This window comes from Mesitornis unicolor, unplaced genomic scaffold (genome assembly GCF_000695765.1).
Source record: "Mesitornis unicolor isolate BGI_N332 unplaced genomic scaffold, ASM69576v1 scaffold3288, whole genome shotgun sequence".
Classification (NCBI taxonomy): domain Eukaryota; kingdom Metazoa; phylum Chordata; class Aves; order Mesitornithiformes; family Mesitornithidae; genus Mesitornis; species Mesitornis unicolor.
In genome coordinates this window covers 19,821-44,255 of record NW_010199615.1, presented here as the reverse complement: position 1 = coordinate 44,255, position 24,435 = coordinate 19,821, and the positions used below count along the sequence as shown (strand labels likewise).

The 24,435-nt window shown below is 38.5% G+C and overlaps 1 protein-coding gene across 1 annotated transcript in view; it reads right to left on the bottom strand.

Annotated features, from left to right (window-relative positions):
* Positions 1-24,435, bottom strand: part of MYO3A (myosin IIIA) — an 85,938-nt gene that overhangs the window by 42,752 nt on the left and 18,751 nt on the right. Inside the window, exons 6-16 of the mRNA XM_010189491.1 lie at positions 23,981-24,046; positions 23,416-23,571; positions 14,490-14,589; positions 12,090-12,206; positions 10,872-10,976; positions 10,710-10,793; positions 9,732-9,934; positions 7,378-7,476; positions 7,160-7,274; positions 2,702-2,828; positions 1,502-1,712 (exon numbers count right to left, since the gene is read on the bottom strand). Coding sequence (XP_010187793.1) covers positions 1,502-1,712; positions 2,702-2,828; positions 7,160-7,274; positions 7,378-7,476; positions 9,732-9,934; positions 10,710-10,793; positions 10,872-10,976; positions 12,090-12,206; positions 14,490-14,589; positions 23,416-23,571; positions 23,981-24,046 — 1,383 coding nt within the window. The remainder of the gene's footprint in view (positions 1-1,501; positions 1,713-2,701; positions 2,829-7,159; positions 7,275-7,377; positions 7,477-9,731; positions 9,935-10,709; positions 10,794-10,871; positions 10,977-12,089; positions 12,207-14,489; positions 14,590-23,415; positions 23,572-23,980; positions 24,047-24,435) is intronic.

Genomic DNA, 24,435 nt, shown 5'->3' with positions numbered 1-24,435 from the left:
AGTGTGGTGGGAATTTAAATTACCAATTAAATTATGGATAAGTACTACTAGTAAAAACTTCAGTTTAGAATTTTAGCTAAGGCATTCTGAGAGATACATGGTCTGGAAAACTGGAAAAGATGGTCACGGCAATTGCAAAAAAAAGCTCTAATATTTGTATTTATTAGCTGAAACTTTAAAAAAAAATCAAGAGGATATAATTTTAGATTAAACTGAAGTTGACATTAGCATTCTTTCCTAGCTAAATTTAAAAAATAAATCACATTCTACCTATAAAACCCCTTTGAGAGGGTATCTATAACCATTTTTTATTTTTATTTTTTTAACAAAAAGTTTAGGAAATCAGATACGGAGAACTAGCCTCAAGACACCAATGAATAGTATTTGAACCTCTTCGGGAAGTCCATCTCAAAAAGGGAAGTGTTTCATTGTGGAGGGATCAAAGGTTTTATTGATTTTGACCTCAATTTAGTGACTATTTTATCTGTCTGAAAATTACATTTTTGGTGAATAGACTTCTGAAATTTGTCTGCCCTGTTCCTTCTCAGAGCTAATTGCAAAAAAATAGCAAACATAAATTATTTTACTACCACAAAACCAAAGCAGACTTCTGTGGGTTTTTTGTATAGTCAAACTATCTTTCTCTTCACCAGCACAGTAAGTATTCAGTTTGAAAAGGCTCTGTAACAGGGACATGAGAGGTGCACATATTAGCAGTGCTGCCTCATCTACCATGAATTTTATTCTATCACTTAATGATTAAAGTTCTGTTTATTGCTGCTTTGTTGTAACCAAATATTTGAAATTTTTAGCATTGCAGCTTTGGCTTTCTTCTGATGTTTAAAAAAAAATCAGAAAATCAGGATTTGCAAACCAAAGCTATTTATTATTGATATTCTACATCAGCTAGTTTGACCCTTTTCACTGGTGTTACCAGCCACAGAGGGCCCTGACCTATAGGATCTACAATGCAAGTCACATAATTTCTTCCTTGATTAATTTACCAAATGTGTTATATCCTTATTCCCAATATCTCTCTTGTCTCTGTGTTTAAAAGGTCAACCTGTAAGGGTAGGGTGGATATTAACCTCAGTGAATGTGTCTGGAAACTACTCTCACACTTATATGAAACCATGTCCGTAACAGCAGCAACAGAAGCAACAGCATGGGTGCAGACAACGCAGAATTTGACCTATGTAATCAACAGATGAATGTCAAAAGTTGACCTTGAAATAATACAAAGGAAAAAGCAGTTAGTATGTAATTTAAAAAGGGTTAAATGAGTAAAGGTCAAACAGGAAAACACCAGACACCTATGCCATCCATATCTACTGTATTTACACCGCATACTATGAATAGGATAAAAAAACCTTCTTTTTTAAGATGGTAGTGTCATAAACAAAAAGGTAGCAGAGAAAAAGTAGATGAGAAGACTAAAAGCTCTAGAGTAGATGATACTGTTCCCACAGAATCTCTGTTAATTCTGAGACAGCTTTTTTACCTTAAATGTTTGTCAGGTTTGAGTAAAGTGTTGATGCGATTGACTATCCAGCTAAAGAGGCGTCCGTACAGTGCTTTGGCCATGGCATCTCTGACATCAGTGGCTTTTTCCACAGTGTTAGGACGAATAATTGTTTCTCCTCTAGTCACTACACAGTGAGAGGTGAGGGCCTCTTGCAGTTCATCTGCCTGAATACACAGCAAGGATGCACCTAGGAAGCAAGGTCACAGGCACAGCTCAGAGGCAGGTTTTGGAAGGAAAAACATGCATTTTTGCAATCAAGGCTTAAAGTACAACGTATTATGAATAAGGGTCAAATCAAAGTTTTGAACTATTACAGATGAAGGTGTTCACACCAAACAACCGTCGGTATCTAATTTAGTCACCAGCCTTTCTAGTCAGTGAGTGATTCAAAGTAGAAGCTTTTAGGTTCTAAATAACTTTATCAAGGAGGCTGTTTCTCCAAACTGTCTATGGAGAAATGCTAGGGAGTCCAGGTGACTATATATGAAGTATGTAAGTTCCGAGGTGTGAATATCCCTCTCAGTTATAATTCATTAATGCAAGTCATTGCCATCCTCCTTTTGCTCCAAAAAAGTCTTTCTTTCCTAGTTGCACAATATTTTTCTATCTATGGCAGGAAAAGGTGTAAGATGATAGCATGAAGACGTCATTATCTCCTCACCTGTAACTACCATGAAAAAGTAGCAACTTCCTTGAGAATCTTTGCCCCTTTCCCTCCTCTGCCTCCCTGCAGCCTATAATGTAAGGTATCTCTTCAAAAAATGTGAGCCATATTTCAACAGGGAACATATTTCAACATATGGGGAACAAATAATGAGTATCTGAGAAGGAAACCAGGGGAAAAAAACTATTCAAAGTGTTAATGAGGTTCTTCATCCGATGTTCAAATAACCTTGGAAAAATTCCAAAGATTTTCTTTTCAGGCATCTGCAGTATTAGTCATGTTTCCTGAATGCCAGTGAACTGGTTAGTCAAATAAGGTGAATAACACGGAAAATGTTTTCTTTTTTTGCATTTGAATTCAGGTGGGCTTGGAATTAATCTACTTCTGCATTTAATTATTCTTGCAAAATTTCCATGTGAATAGAGTTTTCATTTATAACTTTCTTGCAATAAAAGTAATTCACTATCAAAACACTAAAGGAAACCAATCTTAAATAAGGAAAAAACACTCACAATTCTCAAGGGCTACTGGATTTGAAATGTTGCTCTTGTCAATCATATGTTCAGATACCACTGCAGAAAATTCAATGTTACCCACATTTAAAATGGCAGCCAGGACACTGTACACACTTCCAAGTTCCTGCAAAGTATATTAAAAAAGATGCAACACTTAACAGCCTGTCACATTTGTCACTTTGGTTTGTGCGATGGACACACATACATGTTGTTTCCTAAGCCTGGAACAACCACTGTCTCTCTCTTGTTGTCTGCCACGTGCCCAAGCATTTAGGAATACTTTTCTCAGCAACCAGCCCCTGCTCTGAACTCAGAATAGGCTTTCAAGTGTAAGACACCCAAAGAGGGCAAGATGAACTATAGCCTTATCTCTCTTCCATACTTGTTGCCAGGACAGAATTGACATGAAGTAGGGGAAGCACAAAACACTGGCAAGTGTAATCCTCTTACACAGAAGGAATTCAAAGGCTATTTATGTCCATTCTTCACTGTATATGCAGGCACAATTGTGTCTAAAAATGTAATACCTAGATCAACAAAAATCTAAAAAAAATCACATCTAGGTTTCTTGGATCACGGAAACACAGGTAGGTCTGCAATGGTTCCCATCAACATCATCAGAAAAAGCTCCACTGGGAGAAGAGTGATACTCACATCTCCGATTTGGCAAAGCACTTTATCTTTCAAAATGTCAGTGAGGAACTGTGTACTCAACAAAGCACTTTAGTATGGAGTTTACTTAAACATATTTCAATTTCAAATGATTTAGTAGGTTTTGAAGAGGGATTCTGCCTTGAAAAAAGGCTAATATTAGTCTGGACAATGAAGTGATATATACAGTAAATTATTTTAAGTACTTACATATAACAAAATAATATTTGCAATCAATGAAATAATGTTTTCATTGCAGATTTGATTTAGATTTGAACTGTGAATTTTCATCTGAACTGTGAATGTTTATCAGTATACTTGATGATCTCTGAGTATTTTCTACTCAGAGACAAGGGCAAGTGTTGCCTGATCAACCTAAAGGCTTTCTACAGTGAAGTGACTACATCAGTGCGCAAGGGAAGAACAATGGGTGTCACCTATCTGAACTTCTGCAAGGACTTTGACACTGCACCCCACAACGTCCTTCTCTTTAAGTTGGAAAGATATGGATTTGATGGGTGGACTGTTCGGTGGATAAGGAATTGGTTGGATGGTTGCATCCAGAGGGTAGCGGTCAATGGTTCAATGTCCAGATGGAGATATGTGAAAAGTTGTGGCCCTCAAGGGTGATGTTTAATATCTTCATCAATGATATAGACAGTGGGATCGAGGGCACCCTCAGCAAGTTTGCAGATGACACCAAGCTTACTGGTGTGGTTGACATGTCAGAGGGACGAGATTTCATCCAGTGGGACCTGGACAAGCTGGAGAAAAGGGCCTGTGTGAACCTCATGAGGTTCAGCAAAGCCAAGTGCTGCACCTGGGTAGGGGCAATCCTTGTTATCAGCAGAGGCTGGGAGATGATATGACAGAGAGCAGCCCTATGGAAAAAGGACCTGGGGATACTGGTGGATGAAAAGCTGGACATGAGCCAGCAATGTGCACTTGCAGCCCAGAAGGCCAATTGTATCCCGGGCTGTATCAAAAGAAGTGTGGCCAGCAGATCAAGGGAGGCGATTCTGCCCCTCTATTCTGCTCTCATGAGACCTCACCTGGAGTACTGTGTCCAGCTCTGGAGCCCTCAACACAAGAAGGACATGGAACTGTTGGAGTGGGTCCAGAGTAGTACTTACAGTACCTGAAGGGGGCCTACAAGAAAGTTGGGGAGGGATTGTTTACAAGGGTGTGTAGTGATAGGATGAAGGGCAATGATTTTAACTAAAGCAGGGTAGATTTAAATTAGACATTAGGAAAAAGTTCTTTACTATGAGGGTGGTAGATTACTGGAACAGGTTGCCCAGTGAGGTGGTGGAGGCCCCATCCCTGGAGACATTCAAGGTCAGGTTTGATGTGGCTCTGAGCAAACTGATATAGTTGAAGACGTCCCTGTTTACTGCAGGGGGTTGGACTAGATGATCTTTAAAGGTCCCTTCCAACTCAATGCATTCTATGATTCTATGAAAAACCTTAATTGCTCTAGAACACTCGATCTTGGATTCAACACTTTCAGAAGTTAATCTAGCAGTTAATAAATTAGTTATTCCAGTGACACCAAGACAAAGTAGATAAGCTCACTCTAGAAAAATTATGCTCAAGATAATTGGTGCACAGTTTATCTAGGTTTTAAGCAATCATTTTGGTTTTAAGCTTAGGAATACAGATGAAATGCAAAGAAATGGATAGCTTAACTTCTCTCATTATGCTGTACAGTATGTATAGCTGCTGACATTTTTGTGCTCTTTTCCAATGCATTTGAAATCTGGCTTGATCTGTCTCATACAGCATGGTTATTGTTCACCTCAGGCAGTCCTTTCCTATTAATTTTGCCACGCAGCCTGAAATAATGCAGTGTGATTTTAAGACAGCAAGTACTGACAGTAGTTACCATTAAAACCCATCAGTCAGTTAAAAACAAATTTAAAAGAAATAAAGCCTTGTTTAGGTCTTAATTTTAAGTGGAGTGGAGAAGATATTCTCTCTATGCTCTCCTGCTAATAGAACATGGAATACGTGTATATAGAACCTTCTATGAGCACTGGGATGAATGTCAAAGCTTAAGGCTGCATTACTAAAAAGTGAACGTAGAAAAGGAACTCTTTGTCTTACAGTACCTTTTTCTCACTGAAAATAAATCGTCTTTACACATGTATCCTATATCAGAACCTCAGTGGGGAAAGAGGACTTCTCTATTCCTGCACTCTTGCAAACACAGCCTCTGACACACTAATTCACCCTGTGGAAAAGGTAAGACAGGCTCACATTTAACCACAGTTAGATGGCCTATGATATTCAACCTGCTGCTGAAACTGTGGAGGTTCTGCAGACAGATAATTCTTCAAAGACTCAGCTCACAGTGGCTTGCTGAGTTAATCAGGTGAAGATGCATGTTAGAACTGCACAATGCGGTCAGTGACCTAGTTGTAACTGGTTCTTCAATATGTAAGGGAGGTCTTCGCTTTTGGATGATCAGCATTATTGTTTCCATCCATCAAAATGAACAAAAGAACTGGGAACAAAACCAGACTTGCTAATTTTCACAGTATAGGACTTGTCAAGGTCTCTGGTACTGTATAAAAACTGCTATTGGTGGTCAACTTGTGCATATCCTTCCACACTGCTTCTGGAAAGGTGAAGTGTGTGTACAAGTGTGAAAGGATGTGTGATATTACAGGTGTGATATTACCAAGTGCAGTTGTGAATAAGCATGTAGAGGAGAAAGAGACTGATCTCTACTGCTACTACAGCTTAATGAAAATGAGTATGGAGGAACAGAATAGGTGAATAAGTCTGTTCTGCTAGCTACTGAAATATTTACATTGAGGGAAACCAGAAATATTCAACTGAAGGGAGCAGTTTTCTGTGAAAAGCTCCTTACAACATGCAGTTTTGTCAAGGATATTAAAATGTGTTTCCATTCTGCAGCACTAGTGCTATAGTTCACAGATACTGTATGGATCATACGCCTACTATCATTTGTGATAAATAAAGCCAATGGTAAACTACAGCTGTAATGCTGTATTTGGTCAGACAATAAACATGACATTTTTAGTATTATTTTCCAAGTCCAACAGCTTTAAGCACACACCCCACCTCTTCCTATGCTCCTCTCCCCCAGAAAAGTTATCTTCTTATAAGAAGAGAGAACTAGGGTACAGGATGGGGTTTCCTTCACTTGCATCCAATTTTATAAATCCAGAGGCCTGATTTTTATTGTAATTACACCAAAGATAGCCTGAGGAGAGGGGTTTAATAGCCAACAGAGCAATGATATGAGATCATAAAGAAAGAATGGGTTCACTTAATGTTCAGTGATGAGATTCACTCCAAAGGGATGTAAAAACTTCATCCAACTTTGCCCCTGGAGTTGTGAAAACATATTGAGTTCATCAAAACTCAAGTCAACTCAATGAAATTTTAGAACTCTCATCATGGACTTTATCTTAAAACAGAGATGAGGCTTATATTCACAGGCCTAAAATTATAGGCTAGTAAATAGTTACAACATTGTTTTCTATGCATCTAATTTGCATACCTCTTTTTTTCCCCAATTACTCAGCTGTGCTATGTTCACTGATTTCAAAGTCTTATTGACTAATGCTGTTTTATTAGTTTATCAATGCCCTGAAACCTTAAAAATTTAAACGTGGTAATAACAGTAAGTTGACCATGCAATATCCTAAAACATAAACACACTACTACTAAAGGAAGAAAATTACAAGGGAGACTATCTGAATCCTTTATGTAAATTTTTCCTGATTAAGGCAGCCATTAAAGTTCACCAAAAAAAGGGTTATCAGCACTCACCTCCAGTGTAAAACCTATGACTTTGAAGCACTGTTCGATTAATTCAAACTGAGACTTATAAAAGCTATTGTTCATGAAATCTTGCACTATTCTGAAATGATCGTTTTGCAGGTATCTGAAAGAGTTGCCAGATACAGAGTTAGAAAGTAAATGAGGTTGAGAATTCAACAACACTGCATTCCTTAGCAATCAATTTTTGTAAAAATAAACTGCATTACCTGGGAGGTCTATATTCTGGCAGTTTATAATGTGCCAGTTTTTTCTTTTCCGCCAGACCAGCATAAATATAATAAAAAATATGGAAGTTTTTCTCTCCTCTGAAACAACAGAAACAATAAACTATGTTATATTCACTGATGACATATATGCTATTATTAAATGTTATTTTAATAACAGACAAGGCTCATGCAAACTGACAGAGGACTCTGGGAGAAGCTTCAGTGACCACCCTTTCTGTGCCATTGTGTACTTCTTATGAAGCTGCCTGGGCAGCTGCTCTGTGCTACAAGCAGCTAAATGCTACTCTGCCTTTGATGCGATTGGTAGATGATGAGTGAGATCTTGCACATTGCTCACTCACCTGAATTAAATGAGTTATTTAAAAAAAATTTCTGATCGTGGGAGAGCTATACAGTCCTGATTCACTAAATCCAGCATATTTGCTGTGCCCTTTAGCCCTGAAGAAAGCAGATAAGCAGGCATTTAGCAAAGGGCCTTATGACTTGGCATGATTTGCCTAAAAGTTAGGTGCCCAAACCTAGGACAGAAGGTTTATTTGCACATCCAAGGTTCCTGAGCACCTTATGAGGAAGAACTGGGTGCTTAGGTGGAAATTTGCGGAATCCTGAGATGGCCAAGTCAGTCACTATGAAATAGCAAAAAGGAATTGTGTTCAAACCCCTGGTTTCTGCAGAAGCTGAGGCATACGTCTCAGGAGCACCCTTACATGCTTCTGTGAAACAGGATCAGAGCCCAGTGCACTCCTCTCTGCATGGAGGTGCCTAGATCACAGTTTGGTGCCAACTTTGTGTATTTTACTGTAGACAGTTAGTAGTAGAAAATAAGATCATTTCAAGGAGCAGGATCAGATCCCTTATCTTCCCTCTCAGTGTCTTAACCATTAGGTTGCACAGCCATGCTTTGTACGCCCTCTGAAACCTCCCTCTGTCCTGATGGTTCGTGAGTTCTCTTGGAAAGGTAGGGAAACCTGTGGGTTCAAAATCTCTTGGCTTGAAGTGGGCCTGGAACTTAGGTCTTCTATTTCCTGGGTAATTAGTCACTGAATTTCTGCAAAAAGTAACTCCTAGCTCTCCAAGTGAGTTTGGAATAATGATCTTGCAGAAGAGCAGAACAGACTGCCATTGCAATGCAGGTGCCTGAATGCCAGTTCCCTGCCCTGTCATGGCCCTATGGACCAGCCACACAGATTGTCAGTGAAGAAGAGAGCATGCTCGACACAAACAGCTTCAGGCACTTGTGGAAGTTCATGCCTCAAAATTTAACCTCCTACAGTGGCTCTCATGCTAAACACTTTGGTGGCATTTTCTTGTGAATGCAGACAGCTAAACACCTACCTAAACAGCATTTGAGGCAAGAAAACGGTTTGCTGACTTCCTATCTCAGCATGTGGCTAAATATAAATACAAACTGACAGACACAGAACAAACCCATGAAAAGTTACGAAAAAGTGATACTTAAAGCAAAAAGCTGATTTTATTCTGAAAAAGCAGTTTCTGTGCTTTATGTTCAACCAGGGGGAAAAAACCACCATATCATAAAATTGTCTCTAACTTTCAATTGTTTAGTGAAATCTTTCAAGGGATACTTAGTTCTTCATGTCACAATTCTACAACAGGCAACAAGGTCATGCAGAACTTCAAAATGAATAAAAATTAATAAGACATCAGCAAGGGGAAAAATTTAAATCAGTGACAACATTCCTTGTCTCAAACTCTGTTTTTTCTATTGTTACTATGGCAGAAATAGAGTTGCCAAAATATTTTTTATTTGGATATATTAGGATAGCAAATACATTTCAATAATTTAAATTAATTGGAAATGTCATTTAATTTTTCTGTCATTTCATATTATGAGATACACACATGACAGAGATGGATCTGTTCTGCATTTGGTCCATAACCCTTTATAACCAAATCCTACTAGACACTCCAAAATGAGCACTGTGCAAATCAAAGCTACAATACTAAAAGAAACAAAGAGGAATCAAATCAAAGTGATATACTTAATATAACACTACAAACTTACTTCAAAATTCCACAGAGAAATTTGTAATTGAACTATCAGAAAGTTTTTAATTCTTTATGCACTCTAATACATTTCATATATCACAAATACATTTTAATGAGATTTGTTTAACTAATCCAGGAGGCAATGAAAAACATATTATGAGTAGTCTCCAGTTAGATTACAGATTTATAAGCTATTCATACGTCATTTACCTAAAGGAATCCAGTACCTTATTAATCTTCGTGTTTTGTCCCAAGATAGTTTCCTGCATTGTAGGCCTACTCTGTAAACCCCAAATTAGGTTAAGCATCATTTTTATACTTACACTGCCTGGTGGACAACTCTGGATTTTTCAAGGAGATACTCTGAAATCTGAGCTCCTACTACAGTGCCACCACAAGTGAATTTCATTTCCAAATATTTTCCAAATCTGCTTGAGTTATCATTGATGATAGTGCCTGCATTTCCAAATGCTTCCACAAGGTTATTCACCTGGAGGATCTTCTCCTGTAGAGTTCTGTTATTAGCCTGGATATGAAAAAGTTATAGCTTAAAATTATCACTAATCATTCAAATACATTAATTTTTAAGTGTTTCTTTCCTCCTCTAGTTGGTATTGTGAAGCGACATCATCAGGGCAGCCATTCCCATGTGAGTCATATGGGAAGAAAGACCTGTATATATCACGACACCTGTCAGAATAGCATTATAGCAATCTGCAGGACTAATGGCTGGCTGGAAGAGATAACACACATAATGATAATGATAATGACAATGATAATGACAATGACAACACCAGAACCAATCCATTTCAGTGGTCCACCACTCCGAGATAGCCAACTTGTTTTTAGGATCTTTGTTAGCATCTGCCTACTGCTGTGCTGCACCATACCAATAGATCAGTTTGCTTGCATCTCACTTGAGACATGCAAATGTGGCATTTTATATAGACAATTACAGTGGTCACTTCTTAGAATGAGCATGTCTCACTGACAGAAATTTGGTCATGGAAGGAGGTGAAAAGCTCCTTAATAAGAGGAGTTAATTTAGTACAGTTTCGATGAAAACTCTCCATTAAACAAAGGACCGACTGAAGAAGTCACAGCTCTCACTGCAGTGGGTAGTTCCTAGCAGAATCCCCAAAATATTTCCAAGCATGAGCATCATGTTCCAATCTCACCTTACAGAAGTTCTTCAGAAAATGCATTACAGTCTTCCCCCTCTCCCAATGCCCTGTCGAAAGGTACAGTCAAGCAGGCCTAAGACAACAAAGCCTTACAGAAGCATCCCATTTGAAACATACCTTGCCCAGGACAGTGAGCTGCTGAACGAGAAGATGGGCACTTTGCGTCTTGCCAGCTCCACTTTCTCCAGAAATAACAATACACTGCAGAGAACAAGAGTTTGAGCTCATTACGTATCTCTCAGCCTAGCAAAGGATATAATTAGGACTCTTCATCTTTACCTGATCTGAGTTGTATGTCACCATGGACTGATAACCTATGTCAGCAACAGCAAAAATATGAGGAGGGTTGGCAGTCCGTTTGGCTCCAATATACAGTTTGGAATGCTAAGTGTAAGAAAAATGAAAACATTATCAGTGTCCCTTAATAACTTTTTTTTTTAAATCAGAGTTTAGTTTTATTTTCAGATTAGCATACAACATGCTGAGTACCAGCAGTGATGCCTTCTGAGTGAGCTGTTACTGCACCCACTATACCGTGAATCTTTATGTATTTAGTACTGTAAGAACTCCTAAAAAAGATGAAGCAGTTTTGTATGACATTAGCTCTGATTACACTATGAAACTCAAATTATCAGAAGAAAATCTACTGTTGCCAGACATCAAGGAACACCTTATAATTTCACTTTATTTGTACTTCATATCCTCTTAGTATTCCTGCATGAAATTGATGTAAAAACTTAAGATCTTTTCTGTATCTGTATTATCTGATAATTAATAACGCCAAATTACTGTATGACCAGACTTCAGTATCTATCTCCTTTTCTATAATGGGAAGGCAAATTCACAAAAGTTAAAATTTTACAGGGTTGCTTTGTGAACTGCCTGATCAATTAAATAGCTATGGCTTCCCCAGCTCTCCTGGGAGGAAATGTTCCCAGTTCCTACCTCCAGCCATACACAGAAGTTCTCCATGGGAAGAGAAGGAGAAGGAATGCTCCATCTGACAAAGAGGGGTAAGATTCACCCGAATAAATGCACTTATCTGTACAGATACTACTTCTGAACTAGCTGCTATGGGCAGCTAGCGCCTCTGCACAGCATGGGGTTCTACTCAACAAATCTCATGAAGTTTAGCACAATTTATCTCATCCTAGAGCGAATGCTGAAGAACAATAACCTCAAAAATCGTATTTCTATCAATTGATTTAAATGGATTACTTGCTCTGATACAGCTGTTTGCACTTTAGACATGATACAGACATGACCTACACTATAGACATGAAGACAGCAGAAATTAATTATTTTTGTTTCTCATTTCTGTGCTGAAATTCAGCACACAATAAGGATGTGTGCCAACATGCACTTGAAGGGACAATTGTTTTTCAGAGTGAACTGAAGTAAATCTCAAGAATGGTCTTACATTATACTTAACGAAAATATTCATATTTTAATGGAAATCAGTATTAGTTTAAAAGAACCAAACTTAGATTTTCACACCTGTGAGGAATAAATATCTATGTTCCGAAATGGATTGACAGCAATGAGAATGTCCCCAACATATGTGTAGATCTGATCCTTGGCATAACCCTTCTGCAACTGCTCTGTTACTGTATTCTGATGGAGAAAGAATAAAAACATTGAATCACAGGGGGGGAAAGAATATTAGGGGAATGTATAAAACACTTATATAGTTACAATGAATGAGGATAGAGAGGAAAGGTATTAATAGTCAGGAATAGAACTGTCCACGATCAAAGGTGAGTAACACTTTTTCAAACACATTGGAATTCCTAATTTATGATGTCCAAACTCACTTTGAACAATACATACTACCAGAACCCCAAGTGGTTCTAGAAAAATGAGTTAATAAGTACTGCTTTAATTCAACTAATCAAAGGTTTCCACGAGACAGTCCTGTCTTCACTTCTAACACTACAGCTTCATGTAACTCATCAAGCAAGAGCCATATGCTTGAATTCATAACTGCCATTGCAGCTGCTCTAACATTACTTGCAGTTATGATATAAGACACAGATCTTCCACTGTTTGGATCCTATTAATGTAAACAATCAGGCATCTTTCTGTACTAACAACCAGTGTCTTTGCTGCTGCAGAGCCAGTTCTCCCTGAAACAGGAAAAAAGAAGGATCCATTAGTGGCATACCCACTTTCTTGACACAATTGTCCTCAACTTATTCTGCATGCAGAGCTGCGTATATAAAGTGCATGATTAGGTTTCCCATCAAAACAGGTCATAGAGCTGGTTGGAGAAATTCAAACCAGCCTAGAGACTATTCTATACATGTGAAAATATTTAGGCCTTATTCCCACTGGAACAGAACAACTGGCAGCAGAAAACTACAGAAAGAACTGCTTTCCCTCCACATCCATCCATTCAGTGTTGTGCACTGGGTTCTGGTTAATGCACTTGAAACCTGAATTCTCAACAGCTGAAGAGGTTACATTTCATTCACAGGAAAACACAAAGAGAAAACTTTGGTTTTCCATTGCCTTGATAAACTCTTTCTTTTTTGGTTTTGAATAGCACCTTGCTTTTGGCCATACCCAGGTTTACATTAACATAATTTTTTAGAGGAAGTTCTGCCCTTTTCGAAATTATTTATTGGACTGATAGCAGGTCTCTGTTTTGCCATTCTGATGTAGCTATCTAAACTGGAAGAGAGGTCTGAATGGAAGAAAGGAGACAGTTTTGAGAAGCTGCCATTCATATGTGAAAGAGGTTTTAAACTGAATTGGATTTAGTAAAATAACACACAGTCAAACGATGCCTTTAAGTATAAGCTTCCTGAGAATGCTCCACTCTGAGGAGACGGGATATACTTCTGGCTCCTCTAGGGTTTTTTTTTGTCTTCTCTTTAGCTCAGATTTTTTATATGCTTCATGGCAAAAGACAAAAACCAGTCTTATAATGGCATATGGCTATTCCCAATGTAAAAAAATTTCTTAAATCTGAGCTTTGTGCAGTAGATGAAGTCTGGATTAGTTCAACTAATATTAACTAAACATTAAGCTTCTCTAACCAAGCTCTTGGATAATGGCAGATGTTCCGTGAGCTGTTAGCATTATGTTGTTTACCAGCTCAAGAACCACATTGAGTATTCTGGACTGATACAATATATCAGAGATTTACAGATAAGAGAATGTGAATTACAGCCTATGCACAGCCTCATAGAGGAGGAATGACAGTGTGTTTACAACCACTGATGGCCTCTAAGACCTGCAGATAATGTGCTGTGGCTTGATTCTTCTTGCTGGTTTTGAAGCTTAAGGCTACAAACACAACAGATTCCCCTCCTCCTTTATGCATGTCCCCCTCCTCCTAGTGGATTCTCTTTCAAATTTCGACAAACCAGTGAGATTTGTATAAATAATTTTGTCAAAAGTTCACCAGAAGGCATTGATAGATCAGAGCCTCAGCTGACATAAATTTCAATGTATCTCCACACCAAAGTAAGTCAATGAGAACCCAGCCTAGGTAAGCTATGGTAAGCTATGTCTGGGACAACTCTGGATGTCCAAGCAACAGAGGAAAAGGTCTTTGTCCTTGGACCTGGACCAATTTGAGGTTAACATATCACCGCAAACTAGGTATTTAGCTGTAATAATATAAAGCGATATAAATCCTGTTAAGCAAATGGTGCTACAACACTGCTCAGTCTGAGGTATGACTCCAGACGATGTTTTAGCACTGAGCTGGAACAATTCCTGACACAGCAAATCTCATCTAAATATTTTGCATAAACTGGTAAAAGGCCATTGTACATTTACAAAATTTAAGTGTGACAATACAGTTGAACTTGAAAATCAACAGCACACCATTGTGTTTTAATACCTGATTACTCCTCTTTGGGAAAACATGAAAAAGGAGGTCCTTACCTCATCCAGTACCTCCAAGGTTGCTAAATCATCTACCTCTTCCTGGTTTGAAATTAGTGATTTACTGTAGTTCCCTTTCTTTGTATGAATACGTTCAAATCTAGAAAAGAAAGATATGCAATCTCCTGATGCAAGGAAATAGAGAGTAGATCTTTCATATGTAACCATCTTGAAGGCAGGTCAGCCAAAATATTCCAGCTTTTCCCTCTTCTGAACTCAGACAGACAAATAACAGGATAGGATATAATTTTTTCGTACAGCACACCTGTACTTGACAATTCAAAACCTAAGGTCTGATCCCACAGTTGATACCATGAACAACTTTTTCATTGTGCAGATCCCTGCTTGATCACACCTCTGCATCAGTTGCAGGACTGGAACTACACAGTACAGGAGAAAAAGAACATATTTATAATGCATGTAACAGTTAAACTCTGGCACTTACCTGCAAAAAGGAAAATGACCCAGATAAACATTATGGATAGGACAAGACCAGGGGTATATGATGAGACAGTATGGCAAAAATGATGGAGACAAAGCATTCACGATGGAAACATTTCCAGCTTAGTAATGACAACCCTCTAAACCCTGGCTGAGATGGTCACACTGTAGGGTAAAGTGTTACAGAACCACTATGGTATGTGAAATACGTCCTGACCAAGAATACTTTCCTTGCATTATACAGGAAAGAAATTGTACAGAATAAGAAAGAAATTTTCAAATCTTTTTCTTATCAGGGTTAAACTTCAACTAAGTTTGCCTTAAAGTGAAATTTATTTTCTCTTTTAATCAAACCAAAGAAAACTTAATGCAGTCTTATAGAAATTAGCGAGAAAATTCCCAGAGACTTGGATCATTCTCTATCCAAGAGTAAAGGCATTGCTAAACAAAGCAAAATCAGCAGAAAATGCAAGTTTTACAACCCACAGTAGCTATATTTGCTTGAAGAGATGAGGGGAATCAGGGAAAGGGAAGGTGGGTAAGCTACGGCAGAGTTCACAAACTAAATCAAGCTCAGATATGCAATACAGCACAAGCACAGAAAGACTACCAAGTAAATCAGATCTCCTGACATGACCTCACTCCCCTTGATACTATAGGTAGGAAGGCATCTCTCAAACACACGGAACATACACATTAGTAAACTCAGACAACAGGGAAACTATTATGTGAAATACAATCACTCTTTACCTTGATTCCAGACAAGACCTGGGACATCCTTTATTTAATTCTGACATTTGGACATATGCCCTGAGTAAAAGCAGACAAGTATTTTCTGCCCAGGCAAGAACCTGGACATATAAAGTGAACAGAGGACAGGAGAAAGAAGGCACTTGCATCAAGATGAAAAGTCAGAATGAATGAACATCAAGCTGATGGGGCAAGCTAAGAGTCTTCTGAACTCCCACAGTAAGATTTACTGCAGAGTTTAATGGACTGTACTCACTCCACAAAGAAACATCACCTGTTTCACAAGTGCTACTTCAGGTCATGCAGGCTGCACACTGGTGCGGGATGCAGGTGCAGAAAGTCAAGCAGGCACCCACTTGGCATTAGTTACTGATTGCCAGGCCTGAAAAGGGGCTGGAAGAAATAGGCAAATTGTGGGTACAATTAAGATCTGAATGATGGAAGTGCAGGCATGAGTAACATTTCTCTTGTCTGTAACAATCCTTGAGGGTGACAGAAAGGCCTATCCTCACCGAGATGCCAGTAATGGAGCAGTTTCTTCCTTCCTTAGGGAAGTGTCAGCTATCCCTGGAGTCTTTTCATTGTCCAGAGTGCAAAGGCAGGAGCTTCACACCCACCACAGCTGACTATTTCGGCAGCATTAATACCAAGACATAAACACGTAAGACTTCATTGCAAAAGCCAGCATAGTTTCATGAGCTCTGTGCCAATATCGCAGCCCAATACCCAGTGTGGAGGCTAAGTGACCAGGAAGCACAAGGAACAGTATGGATCATCAGGATCGACAATGCTATGATGGAAGAGAGGGACCAAGTCCTGCCAGTTTTACATCTAGATATTTTGCAGATTACTCTCAGACTGTTGTTAGGACTCTGGAGCTGCATGGGAAAGCAATCCACTTTCAAATGTTTTCGTCCCTTCAGTATTTACTACGGGCCAAAAAAGACTGCTTGTAGATACAACTGTAAGGATGATGGTGAGGATGAATTACAGAGAGGTAAAAAGCAACATGAACACTACACAGTGCACTACCAGAGCCTTATTGCTGCCATGCAACACAGAACATGCAACATGTGGGCCTACTTCCACATGAGCAGTGCAAATAGACAGAGATGTGAGATGAGAGTGTGTCTGTGTGGGCCAACAAAGGCAGCTTTTGCTGCAATAAATCCATAACTGGACTGTAATTTGGCACATAATTAAATGTGTTGAAGCAAAACCACACAGAAACACAAACAGGCAAGTGATAGGTGTGGTGTAAAGCAGTCGCAGCTCTCCTAGGTCCAATCTCTCCTTTCCTTTTGTACTGTAAGCTGTCCTGGTAGTACTGTCCTTGTAATTGTAGGACAATTTTTGGTTGTATGTAGCCCCAGACTGTATTTAAAAGTATATGGTAATATTAAGAATTAAATTAACTCTTCAGCCTTGCATTGTCTGCTGCTGCTTGATTTGCATTTACCAGCTAAACGATATTACTGCATTCAAAGCCAGAGGTGTGGGCAAAATTCTGCCCCCTCAATAGAAATCTGTCCCCTCTGTAACACGTGTTCCTATTTATACTTCTTCTTAACAGCTTCAGTTGAAAATTTAAACTTGGAGAGTTGTAACAGGTTTTTTTTGTGTCCAGAGGATGCATCTAACATCAGAATGGCTTTGAGAGACACCTATCAACATGCACATGAGGGAAAGATGCGGGAACTACAGGACTATGTCAAGCTCTGCTGTTCCATGTTTTCCACTGCCAAAGTAAGATCCAAAACAAGATATCTGTCAAGTTATGCTTTCTGTTTCTGGTGGAATTGTTACACATTGAATAAATTAAAAAAAAAATGTTACTGTGTATCAGTGAGAGAGAGTGATATTTCCCAAGATTTGTTTCAATCACCATTTCTCATTTAATGTAAGAAGTTAACAACAGCCTTGCAGGAAGGGAGGGGAACGGTTCAGTCATGGAGACTTTCCTATTTTTTTTTTCCTTTTTAGGAAATTATGTCTATTTATGCCAGGGAAGCTTAATTACATAAAATTGATTCTTCTGTAATCCTCTTCAGCTGACATTATGAGAACACTAGCGCTTGTTCAACCAGATTGTATTCTCCATTCTCAAGAGTACAGCAGAGCGGCAGATTTGCAGAACACAATATTTTTCTGCTTTGCTGTCAAAGGGCACAGACCCCTCAAGGGCAGTTACACTGCCTCACTTGCTAAAACTCCAACCATTTAAAAAAAACACATCAGTGCTGTTAACATCAATGCTGAAATTTCATTACTGTCATGTACATAGACACTGCGAACTGAAATAACCATGTTTCTCTGTTCTGTTCAGAAATTATTTGTTGAAGGCATTAGGTCTTACAGCCATGCTCAACAAGCAATTCAAGCAGCGAAAGGCCAAAAGCATCAACCCAGTAAGGACAAGAAAATGAGTCAAGGCAGCATTGTTTCTGTGCGTCCTCCTTCACACCCCCCCACTTAACTTTCACGATTCACTTAAATCAAAATGAGGCAACTGTAGCTTTTTCTTCTTCAAATTGTCAGAATGTATTTAAAAGATTTCGGATAGTTCCAAAAATATCATGAAAAGGAAAGTGTGACTCATGATGCCCTGTTGAACTCTGCCTAAACTGGTTGGAGAATAATCTACAGACTAAGAAGTGACAGGAAAAGGGCTGGCCTTAGTCTGGGTGTAAAGAAGAAACTAAAAATAATCAGGTTTTCTGTAAGGTGAAAGTGGGAACAGCTGTATACCTCCCAGCAGTTACAAACACAATTAAAAGTGACCAACAGAAAAGAAGCAACACAGAAACTTGACAAGGATCTGTCACTGCTGGTGATTCTTTTTCTCTGGAGGCTGCACAGAGCAGTATTAATTAACAGTTAAAATAAAAATTTTGTCTGCCACAGACGTATCTGGTGAAATATGCTTAAAAAAATCTATAGTATTATATTTATGCAAATTCTGTACCTGAATTTTTAGAGAAGTCTATTGATAGACTCCAGCTGCATCTGCACAACGTTTTGCAGACAAACCTGTGCTCCCTCTGTGTTTAAACGATTGCACAGCACCAACTGCAGTCTCCAGGAGCTGTGCTCAAGCTTCTGAGAAGTTGCTGAGAGTTGGAGTGCTACCCAGCAGAGCTACAGGGCTTTTGATTCAGAGGTGGCCCATGTCCAGCCAGCTGGGTCATGACCCGCACTGCACAATTTGTTTGCCAAAGTCTGTGTTGGTTTACTGTGTCCTGGAAAAAACTGCAAGCCCTGCAGGGCCCTGCAGATTATTGGTCTTTCATAATAGGCTCATGAAATGGCTGTATCCTCTGACAAATTTCAGGAGAAAATAAAGTGTTCTTAACCAAGCAAGGAAGAGATTTATAAAAGAACTCTTTTGGATTAGTTCTTTATTGCCCTCATGTGTCAGACACAAGCCCTGTGTTAAGAACCATACTGAGAACAGTTTATGCATAGCCATCCAACACAGGAGCATCCTCAATGCAGGAATATGCACTCCTTGTTGGTACAATAAAACCAACACTGACTTACAGGAGAGGAAGAATTGGCTTGAAGTGCTCAAGGATAAGTCTGGAATTCCAAAGCCTCATGTTTAAGCCTCTACTCTGGTACAGATTTCATGTGGAGACCTTGGTCAAGTCAGCATTGGACCCTGTGAGCTCTCTTACTCTGCTCCTCATACTGCCTTTGTCAAGCTGGCCTGGTGGCCTCCTAGCCTCTGCTGCAGCCTGCCTGCAGAGCTGAGCTTGAAGGATTGCCATCAGCTGCTTTTCACTGGCAGGATGAGTCAGAGAGAGAGAGGACCCAGGAAATAAGTAACACAAGTCTGCACAATCATGGAAAGTCATGGAGAGAAACCATACTCCCTGCTTTTAATAGAGGTGAATAAATTGACAGCCACCTTTGTGCATGTTGTACATGAACTTCTGTGAACCTACCACCCTGAACTTTGCAAGTAGTTAAATAGAGCAACTGTTTAGCACCCTGTGACTGGATTTCAGTGCTACCCCTACACGGCCAATACAGAAGGACAAAATCTTAGGAGAGCAATTCAGCTGACCCAAAAGCCTTTGCTCTGAATCACTTTGCAGTAGAACAGGTCTCTTTCCCATATGTATTTAGAGGGCATATAAAGATGAGGCTCTTAACCTGGGGACCAGAGTCAGCTGCTGGAATCTAGGTGCAGTGAATGTCCCTTGCATATGCAGCTCATTCTGGAATGAGTCATAATTCCTAGGAAATACACGTTGTTCTCATCGTCGCATATTTCTGCAGAGATTATTGTAAATGCAGTCAAGATTAAGACAGCCAAACAACTCAAGATAAAAGTCTTACAAGCCTGACTGTCAGGTGTAGATGCGACAGTTCTGAAGGCCATTTCAAAGACAGCTATTTCTGTTGCAAAGTAAAACTCTTCACAATGCAGGTTTTTTCCTATCATTTGGCCTAGCAAGAAGTGTATTTTTAGAACACTTTTTGGGTATATGCTGCAGCACTCATATCTAATAATTGTTTTCATCACTAATTATAATATTTACCAGCTATAATGTGACTTACAAGAATGTAAGTATGTTATTGAGGGATTGGCTAAAAATGAGGGGAAACTTAAGCAGTGTCCAAAGGTAAATGATCATGCTCAAATGAAACCTCAATATCATATATGTAACAGAATTATTTCTACTAGTTGAAAGTTCATCCATTTGAAAGCACTGAGGGAAAAGAAGTATCAACATGATTATGAGTCATGAACCACTCTGAAAAGAGGCAAATACCACCTTATGAAGTTACACAATGAAATAGGCACAACCAAGATAAAGGCAACTCCTGCAGAAGCCCAAGATTCCTGTCATGAAAGCAAAACCACTCACCAGAAATTCACAGTTCAGTGATAACACAAATACACAAAGCCACAAATTAAATACATTTAGTATGTAACTTGGCCTGCTTCACCTCCTCCTTAATTTATGGTAGAATTTCTCTACCATAGCTTACTTCATCATTCCCAAAAGCAGATTTTAGAGAAGTTTCAGTCAAGATGCTATGGGAAATATTAATCTATCAAGTGACATTTTCTCATGCTCTTCCCATCACAATTTCTCCAATGTGAGATCTGAACTAGGAAAGGTTAAGTTGCAAATATATTCTTTTAGCACAAAGAAATTACTACTTTAAATAAAAATGTATTACAGTTGCTCACAGTAAAAAAGTGGAATTTGTAATAAAGCTCATTGCTAGGATTCATACCTTTTTAAGCCTTGAGTAGAACAAGATGTTCGTGCTGTAAGACTTTGTTAGGAGGCTACTTAAAAGCAAGTACAATCGTCCACCACCTTCATTAAGTCTAATATGGCATATTGCTGTTTAAAGTTCTATCTGCAAAAATTGAGATTTTCCTTATTACTCAGGAGGTTAGTGGGCTCTGTTTCTTTTACTAGGTATTTGGAAAGGATGCAGCACAGTGATCTAAAGCCAAGTTCTTCACTAGAATAGCAATAATGGGAAGGTTCAGAGAGCTCAATGCAACGATCTAATAACTCAGTGACTCCTAAATGTTAGAAAACACCTCAGAAACAATGGTGCTAATGGGAGTGACTGTAGGGTGGCTCCACCCTGTGGCTGGAGATCACATACCCTTCCTGAGCAGATGTGGTACACAAAGATTAGATTTGAGGACCTGGCCTTCTGCAAAAACCTCTGAGAATGTGACATAACCTAACATGATCTCTTCTTTCTGATCTTTACCAACACACTCAGCAAACAAGATTACAAGATCACAGCTGCAACAACAAGACTACCACTGCAGAAGGGAGTCAGAGCCAAATTACACCTTAGCACAGTGGGTGAAGAGGGTGATTTTGATATGGAGTGAACACAAGAACAGTGCACAGAGGAAGACGCAGTGGCCAGACCTCAGCTATTAACTTCCAGACATTTTACTCTTTTCTTCTGAAATACAAGATACTTATTAATAAAGTATAATTTCAAGAGGAGAGAAAACACATACTGAGAAAATAACTGGTTTCCTTACTTTCAGCTTTAAGTCAATCTCACCAATTTTCTTGAGTTTATATGGCATGTCCATTTATATAACATGACACAGGTAGGAGGATTACTTCCCTCAGTGAAAGGAAGACTTCTTTAATCCCTTAAATTACCTGCCTCCCAATGACAGCAAGCAAGAGAAATATGCCTTCAAATTATGGACCAAAAGAGCATGAGCTGAAGATCAGGAAGGACATTTACAAGGACAGTTGCCAGCAATTGGTCAAAGTTCAGGAATTTCACAGTAAGGCCCTAACACATCAGTCCTAGAACAGTCCTAGAACAGGATTATCAAGAAAAGAAAGCCAGGAGGTTTTAAAATCAGACTCTTCCAGGTAACTCGTCACTACACAGCCTGTGTCTTGATTCTGAATCACATTTACATGATACTTCTGTACAGACTTCTGTTGACACCATTTGCTCTGTGCAGCTTGAAGGTCAGAAGACACATATGATTAGTATTTAAAGACTTGAAAAAAAGCATGACTACTGTACAATCTTTTTACCATTTAACATAAGAAAAAACAAATGCCGTTCTCTAGTAATGTCGTTTAGAGGACTGGAATTCTAATTTCTTCTAAAGTGGAATCATGTATGTGCTTTACTACAATTTCAGCTACTGGAAAGTAACCTTTGCTTTTCTTGCTTGTACAGAGATAGTAGTAGATACCAAGTTGGGTATTCTTACTGTTTCTAGGAGAAAGCTAATCTTTTTATGCATTCACTGCTATGAAGGACAATCTTCCAGCAAATGTAGTCAATAAACACATTAAAGCTAAAGTTATTATGTATACAGTGACTGTAAAGTGTGATTTTTATTTGCAGTCTTTCATACTACCTTCACTGATCTCAGGTATGAAAAGACTTGGTTAAATTAATGCAAATTTTAAACTAGTGTCGGCCTACTTGTTAGTATTTTAAACTGCTAAACTGAAATCCAGACACTACACAACAAGCTACTAGTTTAACCATGCCATTTAAACTACATTCTTAGTTAAATAAGTATTTTTTGGCACAGATTCAGATAATAAGTTATTATTATAACTTATATAAGTAGTTATAAGTTGCAACAGTAGTACATCAGTACTAATCTTCTACTACATTCCACATCTGAATCACTACTTCAGTGTAGTGGGTGGGGTTTTTTACATTGTAAAATTAAGCCAAGCCATTTTCAGTTGTTTTAAATAAAAGTCATCAGGTGCTAAGTGATTTACATGGAAGAAAGACAGTACCTATCTAATAAGACATAAGATTTTAAGTTTGCAAAACAATGTCTGGTACTATCACTTCTTTCAGTCAGTAGCATCCAATTCCAGCAAGACCCTGACTAGTTATTTTTAGCACGTCCTTAAACTAAACATTATCTGACCATGCAAATGTAAAAAAATGCCAAACATTAATTTCACCTAACCTTAGCTTTCTGAAAGCTGGGATCCCAATCTGCATCTTGAGCCACAGGAAAATCTAAAGATAGTTTAATACTATGTGTGAATAGTTTAATACGTGTGAATCATGATACCCTCTATTTCCACTCACTCTATAATCAACCCCAAAGATTAAGCTCTCTATTTTTCAGCCAGATAAAATTATGAGAGGTGGATCTTTCTCTGAGCACCAGCCATTCTGAAACAGTGAAAGTATCAAAATTGCCCCAACTGGTCTACTTTTTAGCTACTTTTACCTTGCCTTTTCAGTGACTCCCATTTGTTGATGAACATCAATAAATTCCATGAGTTGCCTTTGAAGCACGTTTTCTTTTCCTTCAATTTGCTTAATAAACTCATGCTGCAAAAGACTAGATACTGTCGGACGCTTCTCATAATCTTTAGTCAAGCATCTGTGCTGGCAGAAAAAGCATATGATCATTGAGGGATTGCTGTTAACTTTTGAAATGCTTGTCTGTAGTTCATTCATACCTCCATATAAACAGATCCATCCTAATCACAACAGCTCTGTACTGAAAATTGTTAAGATTTCACAGAATTCTTGAGTCCAAGAAGTTAAATTACTGCATTTTAAAACTAAATATTCTTTAAATTAAGAAAAACAGAAGTGACAAGTGTTAAAATGTTATTTCATGTTTTAAATCTGGAGCCTCACTTGGAAGTCAAACTGGATTTACAAACAAGGTTTTTAAGGAAAAGTGTTAGTAGCAACACATGTTCCACAGAGGATACAAAGATATTTCACACATGACATTTACATATGTTCCATATTCAGCTACAGTGGTCTCCGTTGTTACTCACTTGTTAATGAAGTCATTGAATTCAGGTGACCACAGTTCAGGCTGCTGTAGCGTTGGAGCAGGATTCCTGCAAAGGTCAGTGTGATTATAAGTTAATAAGCTACTCACTTGACAAAAACAATGTGTGAAGGCAGGCTGAGTAATGAGCTTTAGAAGGTAACTGAAAAAAATATTGATTTCCACTGGTAAAAGGAGCACAGGTAGATGATACAATGCCTCACTGGTTCTCCTACTTTACATTACTAACAAGGAGAAATAGCATGGAGATGATTTATCAAGCTTTAGTTAAGAATCACTGTATTTTTTTCAATTAAATCGATAAGCAGAAATGAAAGTAACTACTCATTAATCACTATTCACTTGTAATGGCAAGTTTCTCTTTCCAAGCCTGAAACAATATACTTTCTTAAGAAAATTCTTTAAAGAAATTCTATTTTAAGTTTTCCCAGAAGAACT